The 23,198-nt window shown below is 50.4% G+C and overlaps 3 protein-coding genes across 9 annotated transcripts; 2 read left to right on the top strand and 1 right to left on the bottom strand.

Annotated features, from left to right (window-relative positions):
- The first annotated feature begins 369 nt into the window (after positions 1 to 369).
- On the top strand, positions 370 to 14,674 carry POMT1 (protein O-mannosyltransferase 1). 7 transcript variants are annotated; one of them, XM_039388236.1, is made up of 21 exons: positions 370 to 757; positions 1,193 to 1,316; positions 1,926 to 2,069; positions 2,730 to 2,836; positions 3,434 to 3,484; positions 3,811 to 3,957; positions 4,930 to 5,041; positions 5,508 to 5,573; positions 5,702 to 5,795; positions 6,242 to 6,397; positions 6,997 to 7,127; positions 7,332 to 7,427; positions 8,762 to 8,854; positions 9,831 to 9,927; positions 10,019 to 10,111; positions 10,614 to 10,734; positions 10,992 to 11,089; positions 11,536 to 11,649; positions 12,120 to 12,246; positions 12,329 to 12,506; positions 12,738 to 14,674. In XM_039388236.1, exons 3-21 carry the CDS (start codon positions 1,948 to 1,950, stop codon positions 12,910 to 12,912), a joined length of 2,178 nt encoding a protein of 725 aa, XP_039244170.1. In that variant the 5' UTR covers positions 370 to 757; positions 1,193 to 1,316; positions 1,926 to 1,947; the 3' UTR covers positions 12,913 to 14,674. The 7 variants fall into 7 exon arrangements, with proteins under 7 accessions (XP_039244170.1, XP_039244172.1, XP_027595099.1 ...); XM_039388238.1 differs by having other exon boundaries at positions 370 to 718; XM_027739298.2 differs by having other exon boundaries at positions 370 to 597.
- UCK1 (uridine-cytidine kinase 1) lies at positions 12,948 to 19,339 on the bottom strand. Its single transcript, XM_027739303.2, has 7 exons — positions 19,243 to 19,339; positions 18,910 to 19,069; positions 18,074 to 18,170; positions 17,808 to 17,950; positions 17,618 to 17,712; positions 16,466 to 16,514; positions 12,948 to 16,163 (listed from the first exon to the last, which is right to left on the bottom strand). Exons 1-7 carry the CDS (start codon positions 19,327 to 19,329, stop codon positions 15,976 to 15,978), a joined length of 819 nt encoding a protein of 272 aa, XP_027595104.1. The 5' UTR covers positions 19,330 to 19,339; the 3' UTR covers positions 12,948 to 15,975.
- Positions 19,340 to 20,199: 860 nt separating this feature from the next.
- PRRT1B (proline rich transmembrane protein 1B) lies at positions 20,200 to 22,087 on the top strand. The gene is made up of 4 exons (XM_027739373.2): positions 20,200 to 20,245; positions 20,459 to 20,885; positions 21,062 to 21,241; positions 21,337 to 22,087. Exons 2-4 carry the CDS (start codon positions 20,472 to 20,474, stop codon positions 21,493 to 21,495), a joined length of 753 nt encoding a protein of 250 aa, XP_027595174.1. The 5' UTR covers positions 20,200 to 20,245; positions 20,459 to 20,471; the 3' UTR covers positions 21,496 to 22,087.
- Positions 22,088 to 23,198: the final 1,111 nt, after the last annotated feature.

Consider the following 23,198-nt stretch of genomic DNA (forward strand, 5'->3'; position numbering starts at 1 on the left):
GTCTCGTTGACATGGTGGTGTTGGGTCATACGTTGGACTCAATTCCAACCTAACTGATTCTGTTAGATACTATGGGGTTTTTAGCTTGAATGAATGGAGGTGGCCACAGCACTGGTGTCCCAGTGCAGGGACGGGGCGGGTAACAGCTCTTGGAACCCCGTCAGGGCGGGCCCTGGGCCGGGCCACCACACGCGGGGTATTGCCATGGCAATCCATCCGGGTCTTCCCTTGGCCCCGCCCCGCGGCTGCCACGTGAGTCGACGTCACGTCCGGCGCCGCCAGGTAGGGGGCGGGAGGAGCGCAGCGCGCGGAGTGGCCACGCCCCCCCGGCGCGAGGGGGGCCCCGAGGGGTGGGGGGGGGGGATCGTCCCGATCCTGGCCCTGATCCCGGTCCCGATCCCAGTCCTAGCCCCGGTCCCTGTCGTCTTCCCGGTCCTGGTCTTGGTCCAGGTCCACGTTCTCGTCCCGATCCCGATCCTGGTTCTCATCCCCGTCCTGGTCCTGGTCCTGGTCCTGGTCCTGGTCCTGGTCCAGGTCCCGATCTTGGTCCTAGTCCCAGTCCCGGTCCTCCTGGTCCTGGTCTCACTCCTGATCCTGGTCCGTGCCCTGATCGCGATCCCGATCCTGGTCCTGATCCTGGATGGTGATCCCGATCCCTGTCCCGGCACTGCGGTGCCGCTGGTCCCGCAGCCCCCTCACGTCAGGGCCTGGGAGGGGGGTTCGTGCCTCCTCTGCCCCCCCCGGCTCGGAACGGGGGGTGGGTGATGCCCCCGCAGGGTGGGAGGCCTGGTGGCGGGTCCTCTGCCCCCAAAAACGCTCCAGGAGGGGTCCAGGGCTGGGCACAGCCTGGGTGGTGGGTCCTGGTGACCCTCTAAGGGTGAGGTGTGGGGTCAGTCCTGCTGCCCCCCAGGGAGCTCCCGAGGGGGGCCAAGGCTGGGCTGGGGGGTCAGTGGTGCTGCTCCCCCCTCAAAAGGGGGTGCAGAGCCTGGTAGAGGGGCTGGTGGTGCCCTGAGGAGGAGCACGAGGTGGTGCTGCACACCTGCCCCGGGGCCAGGCCAGCCTGTGCCGCAGGGATCAGCACAGTCCTGGCCATCGTGTGCTCTCAGGGAATCTGTGAGGCGGTGACAGAGAACAGGTGGGAGCAAAACTCTGCCAGGGGCCCCTGAAAAAGTGCATTCTCTGTGTTTGATAGGCAGAGAGAAACCAGGCCAGTGGCACCGCTCTGGAGGGTGGTGATGTGCTCACATCTCGCTTTGTTCTGCCCTGATCAAAGCCACGCAGATGGATTTGTTCTGGTAACTTTCCGTTGTGTTGAGGTGAGTGAGGAGACATAGCACTGATTCCCTGCTATTTTCTGACCTAGCTTTCAGCAGTTCTACTTCCTACAGCACGTACATCTGTGCTCCAGTAAGCAGCTTTTTAAAGCAGAGGGTGTTCGTGGGTTCTGCCTGTCCCCTTCCCCACCTGCAAAGAAATACCTCTGTTTGCAAGGAAATAACTATTTTTTTAAAGCTACCCGAGCTCTAAAAAGCTCAGGTACTGTGCTCACCTGGTGCCTGAGCACCTAGTTTGTCCATCACTAACATCAGAATTTGGGCTGGGAGCTTTGTTTTGTACAAAGCAGAATATAGGCTGGAATTAAGCTGTTGTGTTCCTGCAGAACCAGTGGAAGAATAAGCAAGGTTTCCAGCTTAGGACTGCAGGCAGAAGCAGGGGAGATGAAAAATGTGTCAGTTTAGTAATTTGATTTTTGCAGTTACTCCTGCAGATCCAACGGAAACACACAAATTTGGAGAGCAAGAGAACTTTGGGAAATGAGTTACCATGAGCTACTTGTAGCAGAGGTTGGAGTGATGCTTTCTGTTAGTGATGTTCAGCTCACTGTGAGCCAAAGGGTGATGCTGCTCTTCTCTTCTGCTCCCGAGGTTTGGACACACCTTTGACAGGATGTTGGGGTTTCTGAAGGAGCCTGTTGTGGTCACTGCAGAGATCAACGTGAACCTCGTGGCCCTGACTGTGATGGGATTAATAACTCGCCTTTGGGGGCTCTGTTATCCACGGGCTGTGGTGTGAGTAGAAGAGTTTATTTTCTACTTGAATGACACAGGCTTGTTTTTTAAACCTTTACGAGTAAGAATGCAGGAGCAGAAGAGCAGAGCTTGACTGATGTCAGCCTCTGTAAATCACAGAATCACAGAATGGTTTGGATTGGAAGGGACCTTAAAACTCACCTCATTCCAATCCCCTGTCATGGGCAGGGACACCTTCCACTATCCCAGGCTGCTCCAAGCCCTGTCCAACCTGGCCTTGGACACTTCCAGGGATGGGGCAGCCACAGCTTCTCTGGGCAACCTGTGCCAGGGCCTCACCACCCTCACAGGGAAGAATTTCTTCCTAATATCTAATCTAAAGCTACTCCCTGTCAGTGTGAAGCCATTCCCCTTGTCCTGTCACTCTAGGCCCTTGTAGTCTCTCTCCATCTTTCCTGTAGGCTCCCTTCAGGTACTGGGAGGCCACAATTAGGTCACCCCTGTCCCTTCTCTCTTCCAGGATGAACAATCCTAATACAGTGATAGTGTTTCCCTAATCCAACTTCCCGAGGGGAAGGTAAAGGTGCAAAACCTCAGTTCTTTGTTAACTTTCTGCCAACAAGTCAGTATTTGCTTTCCTAGTGTCCCTGCAGGATAATTCCAGTTAGATTTGACATATTTCTGCCTTTTGTGTTTCAGTTTTGATGAAGTTTATTATGGCCAGTTCGTGTCACTCTACATGAAGAGGATCTTCTTTGTGGATGACAGTGGCCCACCTTTTGGCCACATGCTGCTGGCCTTGGGAGGTAGGGTCTCCTGGAACTGGGAAGTGCCTGTTGCCTGTTGCTGCGGGAGACAGAAGTGCTGGTTAAAAATGAGTTGTCAGATCCAGTTACTGGGGAAAAGCACAAGGCAGATGAGAGATTTTGATGTAGAGAGAAGTGGGTTTTCTTTTATTTTGTATTGTTAGGAGGCTGTTGTACGAGTAGAGTGGAGGTGATGGATCCATGTATCCGTTACCTCACTGTTATCCGATCCTTTGGATAAAGAGAAGGGTGAGATGAGAACTGCTGGAGACAAGACATAGACAACAAACACTCTCAGGCCTGAGTTCCTTTCTGTAGCTGAGATATGCACAACATGAAAGTGTCTGTATGGGACGGGGAGATTAAATATACATCTGACTTTGTCACTGAGAATCTGTCGTTCCCAATTTATATTCTTTGTGCCTCTGCACATTCTCAAGCACTGCTGCAGGCAGATCACTATCAAAGAGGACCCTTTTGGGAAAGGGGGCCCTCATGCCTGGAAAAGCTGTGTGTTTGGGAAATGGTTCCCTATTTAGCAGCAATTTTTGTACTTGTTTTGAGACTGGAAGTTCTGAATTGTTGCTTATGTTGTAGGTTACTTAGGAGGATTTGATGGAAACTTCTTATGGAACAGGATTGGAGCTGGTAAGAGCTGTTTTTAACTGACTCATTCTTTTGAGAAAAGGAGAATTTCAGGGGCTGACAGATTCCTTTTGCCTGACTAGTGAAAATAACACTTTACCTGACACTTCCCTTCTCCTTTTCAATAAGTCTTCTGCAGGTCTCAAACAGAAATACAAGGCACTGTGATTCCAGATTTTTTAAATTCAGCTAAAACAGCTTAAGCAGTACAAGATGGACAATAAATTAGCACAAGTCAGCGTTAGATTCAACAACTAAGGAGTTCTGTAGTGGTCTGTGCTCTCTGCAGTTAAGTTTCCAGTCGGTCATTGTGTTGTCTCCTGTTCCAGAATACACCATGAACGTTCCTGTGTGGTCCCTGCGGCTCCTGCCAGCCCTGGCTGGTGCTCTCTGTGTGCCTTTAGCCTACCAGATCCTGGTGGAACTGCACTTCTCCCACTGTGCTGCACTTGGAGCTGCTCTTCTGATCCTCTTAGGTAAGATTATTCCACTGAGACCCATTCTTCATACATGGGGATGAGTCCCTTTTCTCCTCAGGGATTTTTAGGGTGCATAGAAGGCTGGAGTAGTATCTCCCCACAGAACACTGACAACATGTTGGAGCCCACATTCATGCCTGGCCTGTGCTGAGCTCCCTGGCCCTCTCTATCCTCACAGCTCTGCAGCAGGCTGCCCTTCTGGGCTTTATACAAGTTCACTTCAGTACTAAGCAAAGTGAGCAGCCTTAACAGCCTCACAGAAAACCACATTTCTTGTATCCAAGGCGGCCTGTACTCCCTCCCTCAGAGGTTTATGGGATGAGTTGCAACATATTGGTTTTTAACAGCAGGACAACCCTGCTCTCAGTCAGAGCTCATCTGATTTCTTCATCTGCAAACTGCAGCAAACCAGCCTGTGTCCTTAGCACTGTGGTTTGACTCTGTTCTGGTGTGTTCAGCTCAGTTCATTTTGTTTCTCTGAGGGGCTGCTGGCAGCTGCCTGAAAGGGCAAGAGCCTCTCAGCAGCCCTTTAGCAGCCTGATAAGAGAAACCTCTCCTAGCTACCAACTGCTCTGATTCTGGCTCCTTGCAGCTCCTTGTCTTGCAGATTTGTTGTTGTGCTCATTGCCTGCTGGGCTCACTGCCCTGACTGCCTGGAGAAGCACCTCTCTGGATTTACCAGCATTGATTTTCTTTGCCTTTGTAGGAAGCACAGCAGCTTTATCTGCCTCCTGCCAGAGTTTACTGCTTGCTCACCTCTTTGTTTTGGAGATAGTTATGACCTTGTGCTTTGCTCCTGCTGGAAGGTTTTAGTCCCTTATAAACCCAGCACCTCCCCACTACAGCCAGTAGGAATTGGCTGTCCCTAAAGGGCAGGTCCTTCTGTTGGATAACAGTGCAATTGTCTGAGGTAGCACTTGCCTGTAGATAAATTTCTCTAATTTTTTGTCTATCTCTCTTTTCCCACAGAGAACTCTCTGATCACTCAGTCAAGGTTCATGCTCCTGGAATCAATATTGATTTTTTTTATCCTACTTGCAGTTTTGTCCTACCTGAAGTTCTACAATTTGCAGAGGCACAGGTAAAGCTGGATTGTCTCCCATCCTTTTGGATATTCTCGTGGTGACTTTTTTGGTCACAAACTATGTGGTTTTTTTCTATAAATCATTTCACCATTGTGTAGTTGACTTAATCTGTCTGTAAAACCCAATGCTTTGCTGCTCCAGAAGTTTTCTCAGTAGCATTAAAGACTGTTTTAACTGTTAGCAAGGTTGTCTTTTTTTTTTTTATTTTACAGTAGAAGTAAAATCCCTTAGGAGCACTTCTTTGCCCACCCACATTTTTTATTGGAAGCTTTCCTTCTGTGCACATAAACACTAAAGATAACAGGTCACTTAATGCTCCTTTATTACTGTTTACATGCATTGAATTTAGAGATACTTGTCTTTTTTGTTCTCTGATCCTTGCAGAGGATAAAGTAATATTTAGTGTAGTAAAATTATCTTTAAAGCAAACTCAGCAAGTGATTTAATACATTTATCTTTAAGATCCTTCTCTGGAAGATGGTGGTTTTGGCTCATGCTGACTGGAGTAGCCTGTTCATGTGCAGTTGGGTAAGCGATGGTGTCTTACTTGGACTTTATTGCCTCCTGTTCAAGGGAAAGTTTGAATGTTTATAGCTTATATTAGGTAGTTGTGTAGTTTTTAACCTTGTTCATTTTTTATGCACTTTTCTTCTCAGAGTGAAATACATGGGCCTGTTTACCTATATGCTGCTCTTGGCCATTGCAGGGCTGCACTTCTGGCACATGATAGGAGACCAGACCTTGTCAAATGTAGGTACTACAACATGCAGAATATACTGTGTAACTTTTCAGTGCAGGAACCAGCCAGGGGCCCACAGATAACAATGCTGACTGTAGCTGGGTTTTCTGCTAAAATTCCTTGTAGGGAAACCCTCCTTTCAAAGAACAGTTCCCAGTTTATTTGCTGGGGAAGATGGAGTTAAGTTTTAAGAAAAACACGTGTGTGTGACTGGCTTTTCTGCTCTCTTCCATGTCTTGGTGATTTGTGACTCAAAACCTACACTGTCTCACATACCTTTTGCTAGCTGCAGTTCACATCCTCAGTGGAAGTTATCCAGTTGTCCACAAAGTTACAGCTGAATGAGGGGGGTGGGGGAAACCTAGAAAAGACAAACAAAACAAGCCAAGTGCACTGTTATTTTTAATATTTTTCGTATCTGGAGGATGAAAACAGTGAGTTTTCCCTGTTCCCCCAGGTTTCCTTGCTGTGCCATTTTCTAGCCCGGGGACTGGCCCTCCTCCTCATCCCAGTGGTGATGTACCTGTCCTTCTTCTATGTCCACTTGGCTCTGCTGTATTGCTCTGGGCCTCACGACCAGATCATGACAAGTGCTTTCCAAGCCAGCTTAGAGGTAAAGGAAATGTGGCCATGGAACTGATTTATTATGGAGAAAAAGGGGTAAAGCTGTCTTATGTTCATTATTAGAAGAAAGGTGTGCAATACCTTGATCCTGCATATTTGTTCCTTTTATGTCATTTAACCACTTTGCTGCTGTAGTACTGCTTTAAGATGAAGCAATAATGACTAAAATCCTAATAACAGATGAAAAGCTGTTTTCCCAGTGAACCAAGAACAATATTTTCACTCTTCTGCAGAAGATTTGTCCCTTCTTACAGGAAACTCCACAGAAGTAGATACAGTACTGAACTCTTGAGTGATGACATGGTACACTACAGGATAACAGTATGATTTTCTGTAGAAGAGTGCATAGTCTGTCCTTTAGGACAGCATGGCTTTAGGGATATTCCTGAGACCCTGTAGTCTTTTAGGCATTGGTGTATTTACTGTCTTCTGAGTACGGTGTTGCAAGACTTGACTTTTGTAGATGAAACCAAATGAGAAGGCACTGTGCTAAGGTCTGCTATGTTAAAGTGACAGGTGACTCAGAATTTAAACAGCCTCTGAGTTGTTTCTTCTTCTTTCTACTTATCCTGTCCTTGCCCTTCTCAGGGTGGGCTGGCTCGGATCACTCAGGGCCAGCCCTTAGAGGTGGCCTATGGCTCTCAGATCACCCTGCGGAACGTGCTGGGCAAGCCCATGCAGTGTTGGCTCCACTCTCACACGAACACTTATCCCATCAGGTGAGGAATCTGGGTGAAAGTATGCTCTGGTGCTTCACCTGCCAGTCCAAGTATCGTGGTTTGTGTCCTGGCAATGTCTTCATTAATGCTTGAGATTCCCTGTGCTCTGTAGGAAGGAGCCAGTGATCTGGTGCTGGTTTGTATTGCTGGTGAGCACAGAAATGTACCCTTACACTTCTGTGGGGTTTTTAACTCTCTGTGCAGGTATGAGAATGGCCGAGGGAGTTCCCATCAACAGCAGGTGACCTGCTATCCCTTCAAGGATGTGAACAACTGGTGGATTGTCAAAGATCCTGGAATGTGAGTATGTAAGAGATTTCATTGCAAGCTACATGCTTCCAGAACCAAGGCATAGCTCGGCTTGAACATAAGTCTTCTCTGCTTATGGGTGCAGAGGCCATGTGTGATCTGAGTAAGGGATTGCAGCTGCAGAGTTGGTAAAGGCAGCTCCTTGCAGGATCCTCCTCAATGTGGTAAAAGCATTGAGGACTCTGAAATCCTGTCTGAACTGCTCCTGCCAGAACGTGGGCTGTGCTGTGCACAAGGGAAACTTGAAAGACTCACAGGACCAGTGTAAATTCTTCAGGTGCTTTGCATGAAAGGGGAGTTCTGCTTCTTGAAGTGTGTGAGCCATGGCATTAGAGTGTCTTGGTGAGTTTTATCAAACTTGGATGAGTCTCAGAAGAAAGTAGAAATCACTTTTGCAAAATGAGTAGTTCTTTGTATTAAAAGTGTTGGATGAGCTTAGAATCTGCTATGTGGGGAGGGATTCCAAGTGGTGCCTGTACCTGAGAGGCCTGATTTGTGCTGAAGTGTTTTGCCATTGTCACTGTCAGTGCAGAGCAGGACTCTTTGTTCTTGTTTTGCCAGTAAAAGCCCTTGAGTGATATAATTTCATATTGATCAAAAAGTTGCTTTTCTAGGTTTCTTATGTTGCTCTGGGAACTGTATAAAGAGTCCTCCTAGAAGGGCTGTGTGTCATTATAAATCATATCTATGTTGGGAAAGTTTGTCCATGGTGCAAACCTTTCAAGCAGGGACTCTACCAGAAGTACAGAAACCTAATATATTCTTAAAATTCTTCAAACTCAAGACTCCTACAAACAGGTGCAAAGTCCTTCTATAGAACAGCAAAATACAGGCAGCAGTTTGATAAACTCCAGTGTTCCCCCTTGCCAGAAGTCCAGAAGGAAGATGAGAGTTTGGTCTGCATGGTGGAGAAAGCCATTGATCTCTCTTATAATTCTGCCAAAGTGACAGCAGCTGTAGTACAGCACTTGTGAGACTCACTGAAGCACTCACTTGTTCCACAGAAGCCACCAAACAGCTGTGGGATGGGAATAACCTTAATTCACTCCTGACTGACCTGGATTCAGACCACTGACCTAATGCCTGCGGTGTCAGTATCCCATTACTGATCCTCTGACTCACTGTGCCCTTAGCTCACCTTTCCCTTGATGAGCTTTGTTTCCATTCTGGTACAATCTATATATTGCTTTAATTTCTCATCTTCCTGCTTAAATATCTGTCCCTGCCTGCAGCTTCTTGACCTGACAGTTTGGTCACAACAAGGTTGTGTTATATATAAAGATATATCAAATTTAACCATTTCCTCTTGGGTATCACTTCTCCAGGCAGCAGCTGGTGGTGAGTAACCCCCCCCGGCCCGTCAGGCATGGACACATTGTGCAGCTGGTCCACGGCATCACAACCCGCTACCTCAACACGTAAGTCCCTTCCTCTTCCTCTGCTCTGCCAGTCCTGCCTCACTCTGCTGTGTTGTCTCTCAGAGTAACCCTTCAGGGGGTGAAGCACAGTGACCTTGCATTCAGATGTGCCATAAACTGCCTGTTACTCACGGATCGACAGTGGGGCAAGGAGGGACCTCGTGTGGTTAGTTCTTCCATAAGCCATCCCTGTGGCCCAGAGGGAGGACGCTCTGTGCTTATTTATTTTTTGCAGCTGACTTGGCAGTGGGATTTGATCTTAATCACAAATTGCTCAGTGGCTGTTCACTGTTTCTGGTCCTCTCTACGAGGTGATGGTTTTTCCTGTGTTCCCATTTCATGGTAGTTCTGCAGATTCCTAAACAGAATCCCCTCCGTGAGCCTTCATCCTTCACTGCCCCCCCTCCAGGCAGGTGCAGGGATTTAATATTTTGTGTAACTTAACCCAGAGACAACTCAATTGATTTTGTTGGCATACTCCTGCATGAAGGATGTGCTCTGGAAGTTAGGAAGATGTGTTGGAGAATCCAGTGTGCTGTGGCTCATTGCCACAGATTCTTGCCTGTGTTGAAAGCCTGCAGTATGAAATTGCCTCCTGACTGCTTCCCAAAGGGCATCTGCTTGAATATCACTCAGATTAGGAAGGGGGCTGCTCTGAACTTGGGTTTTGCCATGTCCCTTCCAAACCTAATTTGTTCATTATTGGAAAGCCCAGTGAACAGCGTCTCTGTTTGTCACAATCAGTGCTTGTTCTTCAGCCTGGCATCGCAGGCATCTGCATTGGCTTCCTCTGAGCCTGTTCCTGGCAGCTCTGGCTTTTGGGGAGTGCTCTTTCTCAGAGTAAACAGTGCAATCTGTATAAGAGAGTTATTTTCACTTTATTACTGAATCCAGTCTAAACCAATCCCATATGGTTTTGCTTTTTATATGAATTTGGGAAATGGTGGTGGAGGATCTTATTTAACTTGTCTTCTAGGCATGATGTTGCTGCCCCTCTGAGCCCCCACTCCCAGGAAGTTTCCTGCTATATTGATTATAACATCTCCATGCCAGCACAGAACCTCTGGAGAGTGGTGAGTGGTCAAAGGGAGGGGAGAAGCTGATCATGTTCCAGCAGAAACAGCTGGGACAACATGACAATCCAAAGCCATCTTTCTGTTGTAGGAGATTGTAAATCGGGAGTCTGACACAGACGTGTGGAAGACAATTCTGTCAGAAGTGAGGTTTGTTCATGTCAACACCTCTGCAGTGCTAAAGGCAAGTGGGCTTATGTTTATGTGCTACAGCTTTTGTTTCATGCAGTGCTTGTATTCTCACAAACTACTCATCTCTCTGCTCCCAAATAAATAAATAACTACAAAAATAACCAAATAAGTAAATAAAAGGAAACAATAAACTTGCTCAGGGTGACAAAAAACCAGCACGTGTTTTAGGTAGTCGTATTTCATCCCTTTTCAGCATCAGAGCTGTCCTGCTTCTCAGGAGGTTGACCACTGTACACTGCTGAGGCTTAGAATTTGATGCTGAGTCTGTGAGTAGCATGTGGCAGCAGCTGGAGTAGTTAAGGATCTTTTTCTTCACAGAGTTTGCCAGAATCACTGACTTTATGGCTGTAGCATTTGTTGAGACAGCACTGCATGGTGACTCCACATACACTTTCTAGCAATCCCTTGCTGGCCTCCCAGGCAGGGCCTGGGAATTTCCATCCTGAAGTTCAGGTTGGCAGCACTGTAAGTTCACAGCCATCTTTCACTTACAGCTCAGTGGAGCATCTCTGCCCGAGTGGGGATACCGGCAGCTGGAGGTGGTTGGAGAGAAGCTGTCCAAAGGCTACCACCAGAGCATGCTGTGGAATGTGGAAGAGCACAGATACGGGAAAAGTACGTCTCAGCAGATTTCTGTGACTGGGGAACACTTCATGTTGATGGGAAGGTGGTTCTGTGTGTATGTGTGTTCAGTTGGCCCTGTCATGATGTCAGAATCCTTACAAATTCCCTTGGAGCACTGTTGCAGTTGGATGATGTATTGGAGAAGGGCTCCTGGGAGAGTGAGGAGCCAGGACTATATCCTGTGTGCTTCCCTCTCTAGCTTTCTGCCCGTTATGTCGTTATTTCTGAGCTATGCTGTTTTCTTCCAGGCCAAGAGCAAAAAGAGAGGGAAGTGGAACTCCACTCTCCCACACAGATGGACATCAGTAAAAACCTCAGCTTCATGGCAAAGTTCACAGAATTGCAGGTGAGTGTCTTGTTATTCCCTTCATCTTTCCTCCTGGTGCAGAGCAGAAACCTGAGCATATCTGCAGACTCTGAGCCTAAGGATCCATTGTTTATTCCTTGCTGATAGTCTGGCTTCCTCACTGAAAAAAAAAATATTTCAGAATGCACTTATAAGGGCATTAGTGACCTGTGCTGTTCAGCAATGAATACCCAAGTGATTGTGTAACAAAAAAGGGGGAGGAAACTGTTGTGCACCCAGAAGCTGCATGAAACTGAACTGTAATGTGTGTTACATGGAAAGTGCATTATATAAGAACAAAATAAAGCCTTTGTATTGATCAGTATCCATGTGAGATAGGCAAAATCTTTCTCCACTCCCAGGTTAGGAACTTAGCATCTTATATCTGGAACGTTCAACCACCTGTTGCTCCCATTCTGAAAGCTTTGTTTCCTTTTTTTTTCTAGTGGAAAATACTCACATTAAAAAATGAAGACACAGAACATAAGTACAGCTCCTCTGCTCTGGACTGGATCACAATGGACACAAATATTGCCTACTGGCTCCACCCCACCTCTGGGGTAAGTACAAGAGGCAGAAGTAACTGTGAATGGGGTGAGAAAGGAGACTTCAGTTCACATGTGAGCTCCAGGAGTGGGAGTCCGAGCAGGGCTGCAGTTCCAGCCAAGGACTCTTCCTCTGCTAATGTATTTTCCCTGAGGGTTGAGGTTTTTATTTTAGCATGAGATACAGCTTTGGCAGTAGTGACTTTTAATTAAATCATGTCTTCTTGAACTTTTTTTTAAAGGTAAACTGCAGTTTAATAGTTTCCATTATTGATTCTATTTAGAAGATGAGTTCATCTCCAATAGCATTTTTCAAATGCCTTCCATTACAAAAGAGTCTCAAAGCAGCAAAGTTTATCAGCCAGCTTTGTTCCAGGTTACTAGCCAGGCACATTCTGAGGTTTAATTTAGCAAGTATGTGTACGTAGTATTTAAACTTACTTAAAAGAACCACTGCTTCTGGCTGACCATCAACTATCCTGCAGGCCCAGATCCACCTCCTTGGGAATGTTGTCACCTGGGCTTCAGCTAATGCTGCTGCTCTGGTCTACACGTGTCTGTCCCTGTGGTACTTGATACGACGGAGGAGGAGGATTTATGACATCCCTGAAGGTCTGATTCCACTGTGTGTGTGTGTCCAGGTGGAGGGTTGTGGCTTGCTCTGCTCTGAGATGCCATCTCCCATCTCCTGCAGATTCCTGGCAGCTCTGGGTGTCAGCTGGGGGTGTCTGTGGTGGAGGCTGGGTTGTGAACTACCTGCCCTTCTTCCTGATGGAGAAAACACTTTTCCTGTACCACTACCTGCCTGCCCTCACATTCCAGATTCTCCTGATTCCCGTCGTGTTGCAGCACCTCGGTGATCATCTCTGCAGGTATTTGGCTTTAACAGAGACAGTTCTCTTTAACAAGGGAAGTGACACAGTTCTTTTCTCCAGGGCTGTCACCTGGACAAGCTGCTGCAGGGAGAGCAGTGGTTTTTCCAGCAGAGGCCACACTCTGTCATTTGTCTTTAAAGAAACAGGCCAGGTGTAGGTCTTCCTTTTGGATGAAGTGTTCGTCCAGCTTTGATGTAACTTGACTGCTCTTTCCCGCTCTCATCCCAGGTCTGTGCTGCTCAAGAGCATGTTCAGTGCACTGATTGTAGCCTGGTTCTCCTCAGTGTACTTTGTCTACTGCACCTTCAGCCCCGTGACCTACGGGCAGCCCGCGCTGTCCATGACGGAACTCAAGGACTTGCGCTGGAAGGACAGCTGGAACATCCTCATCCGAAAACAGTGACCGCTACAATCGCGTTACAGCCAAAAGGAAACACCTTTTGTGCAAAGCCAAGGATTTATTGTTAGTGTAACTGAAATCTTAACAGTCGGATCAAGTAATTGACAGTAGTCCAGATCTAACGATTACAGGAAAAGAGCACTGTTACAGAAAAGCTCTCAACAGGAATACATTTATGAGCACAATTCCCAGTTTCTGCCCCTGTTACATTCACCCTTCCACTGCCCCTCGGGGCCTGAAGGTTGCTGACTTCAGGCAACAGCATCCCAGGCTCCTTTGCTGGGAAGAACATGCTGCAACAATATCTTCTTCCTCTTTCTGACAGCGGTGGTTTCTTCCTTCTTGCACTGCATTTCACTGAGGGCTATTTCATGTGTTTCCCAGCACCTTGGTCTACAATTCCATGATAAAAGTTACAAAAAATGGGCACTCTCCAACACATCAGATATTTTTCTCTTGATACTCCTAAAAAAAAAAAGGTTTTCCACACTCTGAAGCTTATCCATTCTTTAACAATCAGTAACTGGCCCTGCAGCCTTCAGCACCATCCCATGACTCTATTCCTCAACAATGCATTATTTGCCCCCACTTTCACTGCTCTGCTATCATCCCTATTTATGTAAATACAGCATTAAGCCACATTTATAAATAGTTCATTCTGCATAGAATAATGGCTTGTTACTATTATCTATGTGTAATCATTTGGCATAACCATCATTTTTAAGAAGCAAAAATAAAAAGACATTAGAAAATTACTGTTACAGCTAAACAAGCTAAAACAAGGCTTTGGGCAAGCCAGGAAGTCAGCCAGAGCCAGAAGAATCCTCTGGCCTTGTGGCATTGATGTGAAGCCTGAGGCCTGTTACCAGCCATGGCTGTATTGTATTTACTGGGCTGCAGGGTTACACCTCAAATCCCATGGGAAGAGGAACTCTGGGCAAGGTAGGACTGATCCTGCTGAGAAGGAAACCTGCTCTAACTTGTGCACGTGGGTTCAGGGTAAAAACACTGTAACCCAAACCATGGCCTGGCCTGTTCTAGCAGAGGAATTCACAGAGAAGGGGGAAGGCAGAGGTGAAGGACTAGGATTGCCCAGTGGGGAATTTGTAATGGCTCTAGTTATTTAACCAGGGTTCCAGTACCTCGGCCACATCCCATTTCTTATCTCCATGGGGCTGCAGCAGCAGGTCCTTTAATACAGCACAAAGCTGCCCAGAACAGCAGCCCCACAGAGCAGAGGCTCTTTGTGGAGTTCCTCACAGCTCTAACAAACGCTATTCAAGGCTCTAACAAATGCTTTGAGCTCCCCCCTGGCCTCCAGAGGAAGGTATGATCCAACACCACAGTCATTCAAAGTAGGGTTCAGTGACTATTTTGCTCCTACTGTAATCAGCCCTGAGAGCTAATGCTTCAGTGCAGTAGCTCATAGTCTAAGTCTGTCACCCTGAGCCAAACAGCACCCAGCAGCAGTCAGGAAATGACCTGCCTTCTCCTGGGCACTGCAGAAGTACCACTCAGCTGAGGAGATCACTGAGATACCAAACCTTCACCCATTTCCAGTGTTGAAAAGACTACAGCGATGAAAGTGCAGACTGCAGTTCTTAAGTTTCTTCTTTTTTTTTTTTCTAAATCTTCAGCCACGACAAAACTAAAGGTAACAATTCTGTTGAGTGCAAGAGCTCCTCCAGCAGTGTCCTTTCTGTACCTTTTTGCTGATGTAGTCCAAGTAGCACAATTACCTTTTATATAAAATGGTCATTTTTGATCACTGTTCGTTCATTTGTTTATTAGCCAAAGTAAGACACCCACAACCAACACAGCCAGATGCTGCTTTTAGAAAAACTAGCAAGTATGAAAAAGTTCCTCTTAATAACATTTCCCTCCCACCCTTATTCTTAAAATTACACCATAAGTCCAGACTCAAGAATGGTATCACAAGGACAATTTCAAAGGCCCAACCAGCACTTCATTTCAGATTTTTTCTTTTTCCAGACACTTTACTGTAATCACTTATCTGGGGTAAACTACAGAAACTGGGATGTCACTGTTTATACTTCTTGTCTGCTTGTTTTAGAAAACCAGACATTCTTGAGTTTAAGCTGCTGGAGTGCAAGGCAAGCGCTCTGATCCTGTCTGAGGGTACAACATGTCCAGGCAGCTGCCTGTGCCAGCAGGAGGAGGGTCCTGCCATTCCCAGCTTCCCCCCTTGCTGGTCTCACCAGCCATCTCTGGAAGTGGACGGATTCTGCCCAGCAGAATTTGCAACCAGCAGTACAGAAATGCACTAAAAGACACTAATACTGACAAGGTCAGGTTTCTGTTTCCATGAGCAACTCAATCCAGCTGGAGCTCACACATTCAGTAACTGTGGTAAAGGCGACTGTTTGGGTACAAAAAAATAATCATACAGTGTAGCTAGACTTGGGAGCTTAGAAAGGAATAAATTAGGAATCAAGAGACAATAAACTTCTTGGGCCTGTCCCTGGTGAACTGCAAGTTCCTATTTCTCCCAGACAGCCTCTGTCTCACCCTTATCTCAGGGCAGAGATGCCCCTACAAGTCAAACCCCCTGCCCCCACAGGCTGGCCAGCAGCACAGCAAGGCCAGAACTTAAGGTGCCAACGAGGTGGAGAAGAGTAAGGGCTGCACCTGCTTGTTAAAATTAACAGGGATAGAGGAAAAAAAAACCCAAGAGGCAGATAATTTTCCTGCTAAGGAAGCCCATCATCAGGGAAATGGGGTATCTTACTAATCACCTGATAGTGCTTAATTTTCAGGGAAGTCTTCAGCAGTAGATCTCATTTTGAAAATTAAAAAAAGGCAAGTAGCACTGCCTTTAGCCAGTTCATCAAGTAACATAATTCCAGACATCTTAGGGAGAAAAGGGAGGGGTTTGGAGGGGAGAGGGGCCGATGGCCAACTCCATCCTCTCCCCTCTGTGAGAAGGTTCACACCAGGATCCCCTCCACTGCCAGGACGATTTAAAGGGCACTTCACCAACCATTCTGTCGAAGTCCTTTCCCAAAGTTGTCTTCAGTGTTGGTCTGGACCAGAGGCAAACCCAGGTTAGTGTGGACGGCTGCTGGACTCCAGGTGGGAGCGTTTTCCTGCCGCCAGGACACTGCTGCTCTCCGTGGGCTCCGGGAACGGGCGCTTGTAGGTCCGGCCGTGCCCGTTCATCGCCCCTCGCTGCCACTTGCAGATGTCTCCGTTCAGGATGTCTTGAATGTGCTGCACTATGAGGTTTATAGCAACTGCAGAGAGGAATGGGAAATGTGGGACGTGAAGGCTTTCCTGGCTGAGTTATCTAGAAAATGTGGAGCATCCAGCCCTGCTCTGCTCAAGTTTTAACGAGCCCTTAAATGAAACTCTGCCTGCTGTCTGCAGCGAGGTCAGACCTCCACGGGTCACTTTTCCAGCCCTCCACAGGCTGAGCAGCTCCCTCCCCTCCAGCCCTCCAGCAAAACACCTTTCCTTAGAAGCACGTGCCACTCATTCTCTTCCCAACCCCAAGGGTGTCTCCCCAAGGAAATCAGAGAACCCAACTCCCTTTTACCCATGTTGTCAACTCCTCGGGGGATGATCACATCTGCATACTTCTTTGTCTGAAAAACAGGAACAGTGGTGGAGGCTGTTAATGGAAGAGTCAGCTTCATTCTAGGAAGGAGTGACCAAAGGCCAGAAAACTGGGGCAAAGAGGGAGGGTTTCTGTTTCTTCCAGGGTTGTAAGTTAAAGCTCTCAGTCATGATTATACCTAAATTAATTAGGACATCACTGTGGCTAACGTGCACTGGATTTAAGGCCAGGGATTGTTCTTACTGCCCCTTTGCAAAGAATCACCAGGTAGAAGCAGCAGGTCAGGTGTAGAGCCCTTGTTTTTACACTTCTGAGCTGCCTTCAAATATTGACCACTTCAGGCAAGGTCTGTTTGCCAAGAGCTGGTTCTAATCAGCGTTTCATAAGCCATTGCTAAATCTCTGCCGAGAGCCAAGGTACCCAATGTGCATGTGAAATTCCTGCCTGCCTCTGATAACATTTTATTGATCTTTACCACCACAGCACTCCTGCTTTTTCTTCCCCCACTACTTGGAAAAAAGCTGGCAAAATCCAGCATTTCTAACGAGTACTTTTACAGCCCCAGAATTCCTTTGATCTAGAGCAAGAGGAGCCTGAGTTAGCCTTTTCCAGCTTATTTAACCCACATACAGGATTTTGTTCTCAAAGGGTTTTTTACAAATTAATTTGGTTATGTGAGCACCTAAATTGTCCCTGCACTATACAGTACAACAAACAGTACTAGAATGGTCTGCCCCAGGTTTTCCCCAGTGTTCCCTTGGAGAGAGGCTGCTGGAAACCAAGCTCTTTTTTCTTCCTACAAGTCTTAAGAATAAATGGAGAGTGGGAGTGTTTTAGTCAGAGGGGCCCATGCTAAAATAGCCCCAGCAGCCAGCAGTGAGGAAATGTGCTGGAGGCATTTCCATGGTGCTTCGCCAGCAGAAGGGACCATTTCAGTTCCTTAACAACCAGCTGGGAATGGTTGAAGACATGAGGCAGAGGGGAGAGCGTGGGATTTGTGAAATACAAATACCAAAACACCAAGAGTCCACACTGCTGTGTCTACAGTCCAGTTAATCCCCAGATGACCCTGCTCCTCTCCCCAGTCCCCAGAAAAAGCCCCATAAATCAAATTATTGAAACATTCCCTACCGGTAAGCAGAACTCCTCAAAGGCAGGCTTGACAAAGGTGGTGTACTGGGTGAGGATCTGCTCAAGGTCCCTCCCACGTTTCATATCTCGCAGAACTGGGATGGGGAGATAAAACCCCTGAGTGTTGCCACATGGCTGAGGGTGGATAAGGAGCACGAGCTGGCGCTGCCCGTGCCGGCAGAGCCGTTACCTCGGCGGGACAGCCGCACATCCGAGTCCGTGTCCACAAAGAGGCGGAGGTGGAACATGTCCCGAATGTCCTGATTGTAGAAAACCAGGATCCCCTCAAAGAGGACGACGTCAGCAGGATAGACCACCGTCGTCTCTGCCAGCCTGGCAGGAGAAAAAACCCACAGCACACTGTTAAATGGGTGTCACATCAGCACCAAGAGACCCATCCCCCGGCTGGGACACCCACGGACACCACCTGAGGCTTGACACAAAACCAGAACCTACCGAGAATGTGTCACGAAGTCGTACGTTGGTACCTCAACTGTTTTGCCCTCAACAATGTTTTTCAGGGTTGAATGCATCAAATCATTATCGAAAGCGTCTGTGAGAGGAAGGTTCAAAGAGGAGGAGTGTCAAATGCTGCTGTATCAAATGTTCTGCCCAGATTTTTCCAGACCCAAAGGAAAATCTCTTTGCCCCGTGTTTCACCAGGAAAAAAAGAACTTATGGCTTATTCTTTCCTACCAGCAGCTGACATTCCCTGCCGGAGTGACAACTGCTGTGCTTGGTTACAGAGATAGGGAAGAGGCAATTTGCTGTTTATAATCAACTACAACACAATAAAATTAAGATCCCAAAGGTGAAGTTGGTTTCACCAAACCACTCGGTAATTGTATAGTTTCGTGCAACTCTGTTAGTCAAGAGCCAGTTGGAAAACCTCAGGCATTCTTAATGGTTTCAAGTACCCGCCCCTGTGCACCCACAGCAGCACCAGACTGCAGCCAAGGGCAGATCCCTGTCCCGCCTGCAATCCTCCCCCGGGCCGGGGAGCAGCTGTTTGTGCAGACAAGAAGCATAAGGAAAGGATTTGGGGAATGATGTGGTGCATTACAGAGCCTCTCCGGAGCCGGGAGCAGGCCGGGATGCTCCGCAGCTCTCCATGGCTGCAGGAGGGCAGTGCCAGCCGTCAGTAACAACGGGCACGAGGGAAGGACGAACGGATGTTTTGGTGGGTGGGGGGGGGGGAGAGAGCATTTCTGCTCTCCAGCACTTCCCATTTCCGACAGGCCCTTGCCGTGCTCCAAGCACACCCTGCTCCGGGGGCACGGCGCGGGGCTCACCCGGGTGGTCGAAGTTGTACTGCCCCTTGAGCGCCTTGGCCTGCTGCTCGGCCGTCAGCACCTTGTAGAAGCTGTCCTGGCTCAGGATCAGCACCTTCCGCTGCCGCTGCTCCACCTCGTTCTGCCCCAGCAGCTCCATGATCTTCTCGCACACTGTGGACTGAGCGGGACGGGGGCTCAGCCGGGACCCGGGCCCAGCCCAGCCCCTCCTGTGTGTGGGGGGGGAAGCGGCACCGGCGATGCCCGGGCGGGCGCCGCGCAGCTCCCGCGGTCCGCGGGGCGCCCGGGGAGAGGAGCTCAGCCCCGACAGACCCCGAACGCGGTGGGTCTCACCTTTCCGCTGGCGGTGCCGCCGCTGACGCCGATGAGGAAGGGCTTGGGGTGCGGCCGCTCCGGGTCGGGGCCGCCGGCGGAGGCCATGGCGGGACGGGCACCGTGAGGGGCGGGGCGAGGGGGCGGGGCGTGACTTTCTGGGGGCGTGGTTATGGGGCGTGGTCGATGGGGGCGTGGCCATGTGCGCTGAGCGCGTCCGTTCTCAGCCGCGGGTCCGTCGGCACGGACGGACAGGGAGACAGACAGCTCTGCCTCACTGCAAACAGCGCTGCCTTATCCCGGCACACGTGTGTGTGTGTCTGTCTGTGTGTCGGTGTCTGTGTTTACACCTGTTCCCGAGTGCACACGTAGGGAACAGGTACGTGGGAACTGTGCGTGTGAAGAAGCACCTGAGGGTACAACACAGAGACACGAGGATGTGTAACGTAGGGATAAGACGTGTGCAGTGTGTGCACACACACGTACTGTGATATAGGTATGTACACACACATGTCAAGTATTATTAGCTACAGATAAAATATACGCATTTTTATATACATTTTGTAGATAAATAGACACAGCCGGAACACGCAGACGGCACGTTCTACGTGTAAATATAAAATATAAAATTTTAAAATAAAACCAAATCATATGTTTATACATGTAAAAATCGCTGTGTCGCTCGGTTGACTGCTCCCTGCGCCCAGCGCCGGCTCCATCGGCTGCGGCACCGCGATGGACCGCAGACACCCTCCCCGGGGCAGCACGGACGCCCCCGCCTGCCTCCCCGCGGTCCCAGTGCGGGGGTCTCCATCCGGGGGTCCCTGGGCCGGGGCTTAGGGCCAGTCCGGGGGCGGCCCTGCCCGCGCGGGGCCCCGGGCAAACAGGCGGTCAATGATTAACCGGCCCGGCCCCGGGGCTGCGCTCCCGCCGCCCGTTGGGGCCACGCGGGACCCGCGGGCCGCGGCGGGGCCGTCGCGGGGTCCGGGGGCCGTTGCGGGCTCCGGGCCCCGAACGGCGGCAGGTGGGGACCCCCCCGGGCACCGCCGTGAGTGGGGACGGGGGTGGGACATCGGGGCGGTGCAGGGGACGGGCAATGTGGGCTCGGGGCTCCCGCGGCGGCCCGGGGCTGGCACAAAGGGGTCTCACGGGCAGCCTCAGCCCCGCACTTGGGGTGACCAGTGGGGTGGGTGGGCTGGGGCTGCCCCGTCCCATCACAACTTCCCTGTCCCCGCAGGCGTCTCCGCGGGATGGAAGGTGACCCGCCAGCCGGGCCGCAGGGCCCGGGCCCCGGCCCCGACCCCCGACCCCCCGACCCTCGACCCCCCGACCCCGCTCCCAAGGCCACAGGAGCGGAGCAGGGGGAGCAGGGAGAGCAGGGGGAGCAGGGGGAGCAGGGGGCCGCCGAGGAGCCGCCCAGCTCTGACACCCCCCGGGACCCCCCCGCGGGCCGTGGGGACACGCCCGTAGAGGCGGCCACCAACGCGGCCGTCGAGGGGAACCCGCCGCCCTCCTCGCCCCCGGCCCGCAAGAGAGTTCGCTTCGACTGCCCGCCCTCCCCGCCCTCCCAGCAGGAGCCCATCTTCTACCAGCCGTATCCAGGGCAGAGAGCGCGGCCTTTCCCTCCCCGGACCATCCCACCTGGGGCCCTGCCCTACAACATCGTACGTATCCCCCCTCCCTGATGTGCTCTGTCCTGCTCTGCAGTGAGTTCACCCCTTACCTCCCCTCCTGGGTTTGTGGGGTTACGTGCGGTGCCCCAAGTGATGCTTGAGCAGCACTGCCGGGGGGGACACACTCAGGGGTTTGCAGCTCTAACTGCTCCCCTGCTGTGCTGCAGTACACGGGGCAGTACACGGGGCAGTACACCGGGCAGCCGAGCATGGGGCCATTGCCTACCGGCTACAGGCAGGACCTGCCCAGGGACTACCTGCCCAGGGACTACCTGGTGGAGGCAGTGCTGGTGACCGTCTGCTGCTGCATGCTGACTGGGGCCATGGCCCTCATCTACTCCCATGAGGTAAGGACCCACCTGGCAATCTCAAACATCCTCCCCCCACCTCTCTGGGTGCTGCGGGTCTCTTCTCACCCCTCCCCTTCTCCCCCTTGCACCAGACCCGGGCTGCGATCAGGCGTGGGGACATAGGCGAGGCGTTCTCAGCATCCAGAAAGGCCTGGTGCCTCATCCTCTTCAGCCTCCTCTTCGGGTTGTTTGTCTCCATCACTTGGGTCATCTGCGTCCTGGCAACCCTGTACAGGCATCGGGCACCCTGAGCCCCAGAGCCATGGTTTGTGTGCCAGGGGCTCCTTGCAGCTCACCATGGCCCCAGGGGGCACAGACAGGTGAAGTAGCCACAGCCCCGCTGGGGCTGTCCTGGGAAACAGGTGACCACAAAGTGTTATCTGGGCAGAGGGGCAGCTCTGTCCTTCCTGGCAGGGCGAGGAGTTGCTCCAGAGCCACGTGGGCCTTCGCCCACCCCCTCAGCCCTGCTGAGGAACCCAGACTGAAGTGATGTCAGAGCCAGCTCTGGGCAACGACTCATGTTGGAGCAGTGGCACCATGTACGGGATCGGGCTCTGCTGTGGGATGCTGAATCCCATTACAATGGGCTGTCACTTGGAGCTGCTAAATGTGACTCTGGAGCACAGGGAGCATCTGTAGAACTGGGGCTGGAGATAGAGCTAATGGCTGAGGTGTAACAGAGAGACCCAGGTGTATGGGAAGCCCTCACCAGTCATTAATAATGTGGGAAGATACAAACTCACATATGCAATTTCTCCAGTAATTTTGCACACACATACACAGACACTGTATCACCACCTCCTTGCTGCTTCAAGGCTGAAATAAAATACAGCTGTAGCCAAAGCTTCTGTTTTCTCTGCACACCAAGGACCTTCCCTCTCCTAAATCTCCCCTTTGCCATGGCCTTTGTCCACCACAACATTCATGGTAAGGTCTCCTGTAATCAGTGAAATTGGGGCTTTCCCAAAAGCAGGTGGGTGCCAGGGTTCCAGACCCTCAGGGAGTCCACATGGCCCCGGGCCTGGGGGTGCCCCTCTGAGCTGCTGCAGGGGGGATGAGCTGCTGACACCCCACAGCTCCCTCCTGCTCTGCCGGGCCCGTGGAACGCGGCCCCGCGGTCGCGCAGGGCTCAGTCAGTGTCTGGGCATTCTGCTCCTGAGCTGGCCCGTGACAATTATTTCCAGAGGAATTTTGAACCCTGTTCAGGACTGAAAATAGTGCAGGAGCAGCTCAGCCACCCTGGCTGCTGCAGGGGTTATTTAGGGGTTATTTATAGCCCTTGGCCGCCGGCATGTGGCCGCTGCACGGGCTGGGCACGCGTCGGCCAGCACGGGGTTTGGGGGGCCAAAACACCCCCAACAGAGGGACCACCAGCACCTGGAGGAAGGTGACAGTAGCAGATGTCCCCTCCCAAGCATAGGGCTTGTACTGGGGCAAGGCCATCTCAGCAGAGGGAAGGAAGAGGTTTACAGTGGAAAAATAAAGGGAAAAAGAGCCCATGGGCAGAGGAAAACCACGAGGGGCACTTGAGAAAACATGAGGCCACACCAGTGCCAGAGGCGGATTCGATTGTCACTTTAATCCACAGACTGTGCATGCACTGTAAACAGGATCATCAGGCGGGCTCGTTATTGGTGTTTTATTTGTCTTTAATATAAAAGTTACAGATCTGAAATGTTCGGAGGAAGATGCCACCAGGGGGATGGGGTTAGTGGTAAATCTATAATACAACGGAACTGCTTGGGGGGGAGATGCCTGGGAGTGGGGCAGGGGGCTGGTGACTGGGGGCATCGCTTCTCCCCGCTCCCTGCCCCATGTGGAGAGGGGACTCAGACTCTTCCCTCTCCCCAAAAAGAGGTGATGGCCTCAAGAACATGCCTGCAAGACATGGGAACTCACTCCTGGCCAGTCTTGCAGAAGCCAGTTCTGGGCTTCTGCTGCCCGGGGGCTGCCC

Source organism: Pipra filicauda, unplaced genomic scaffold (genome assembly GCF_003945595.2).
Source record: "Pipra filicauda isolate LSUMZ 115617 unplaced genomic scaffold, ASM394559v2 scaffold121_size3267253_pilon, whole genome shotgun sequence".
Taxonomy (NCBI): domain Eukaryota; kingdom Metazoa; phylum Chordata; class Aves; order Passeriformes; family Pipridae; genus Pipra; species Pipra filicauda.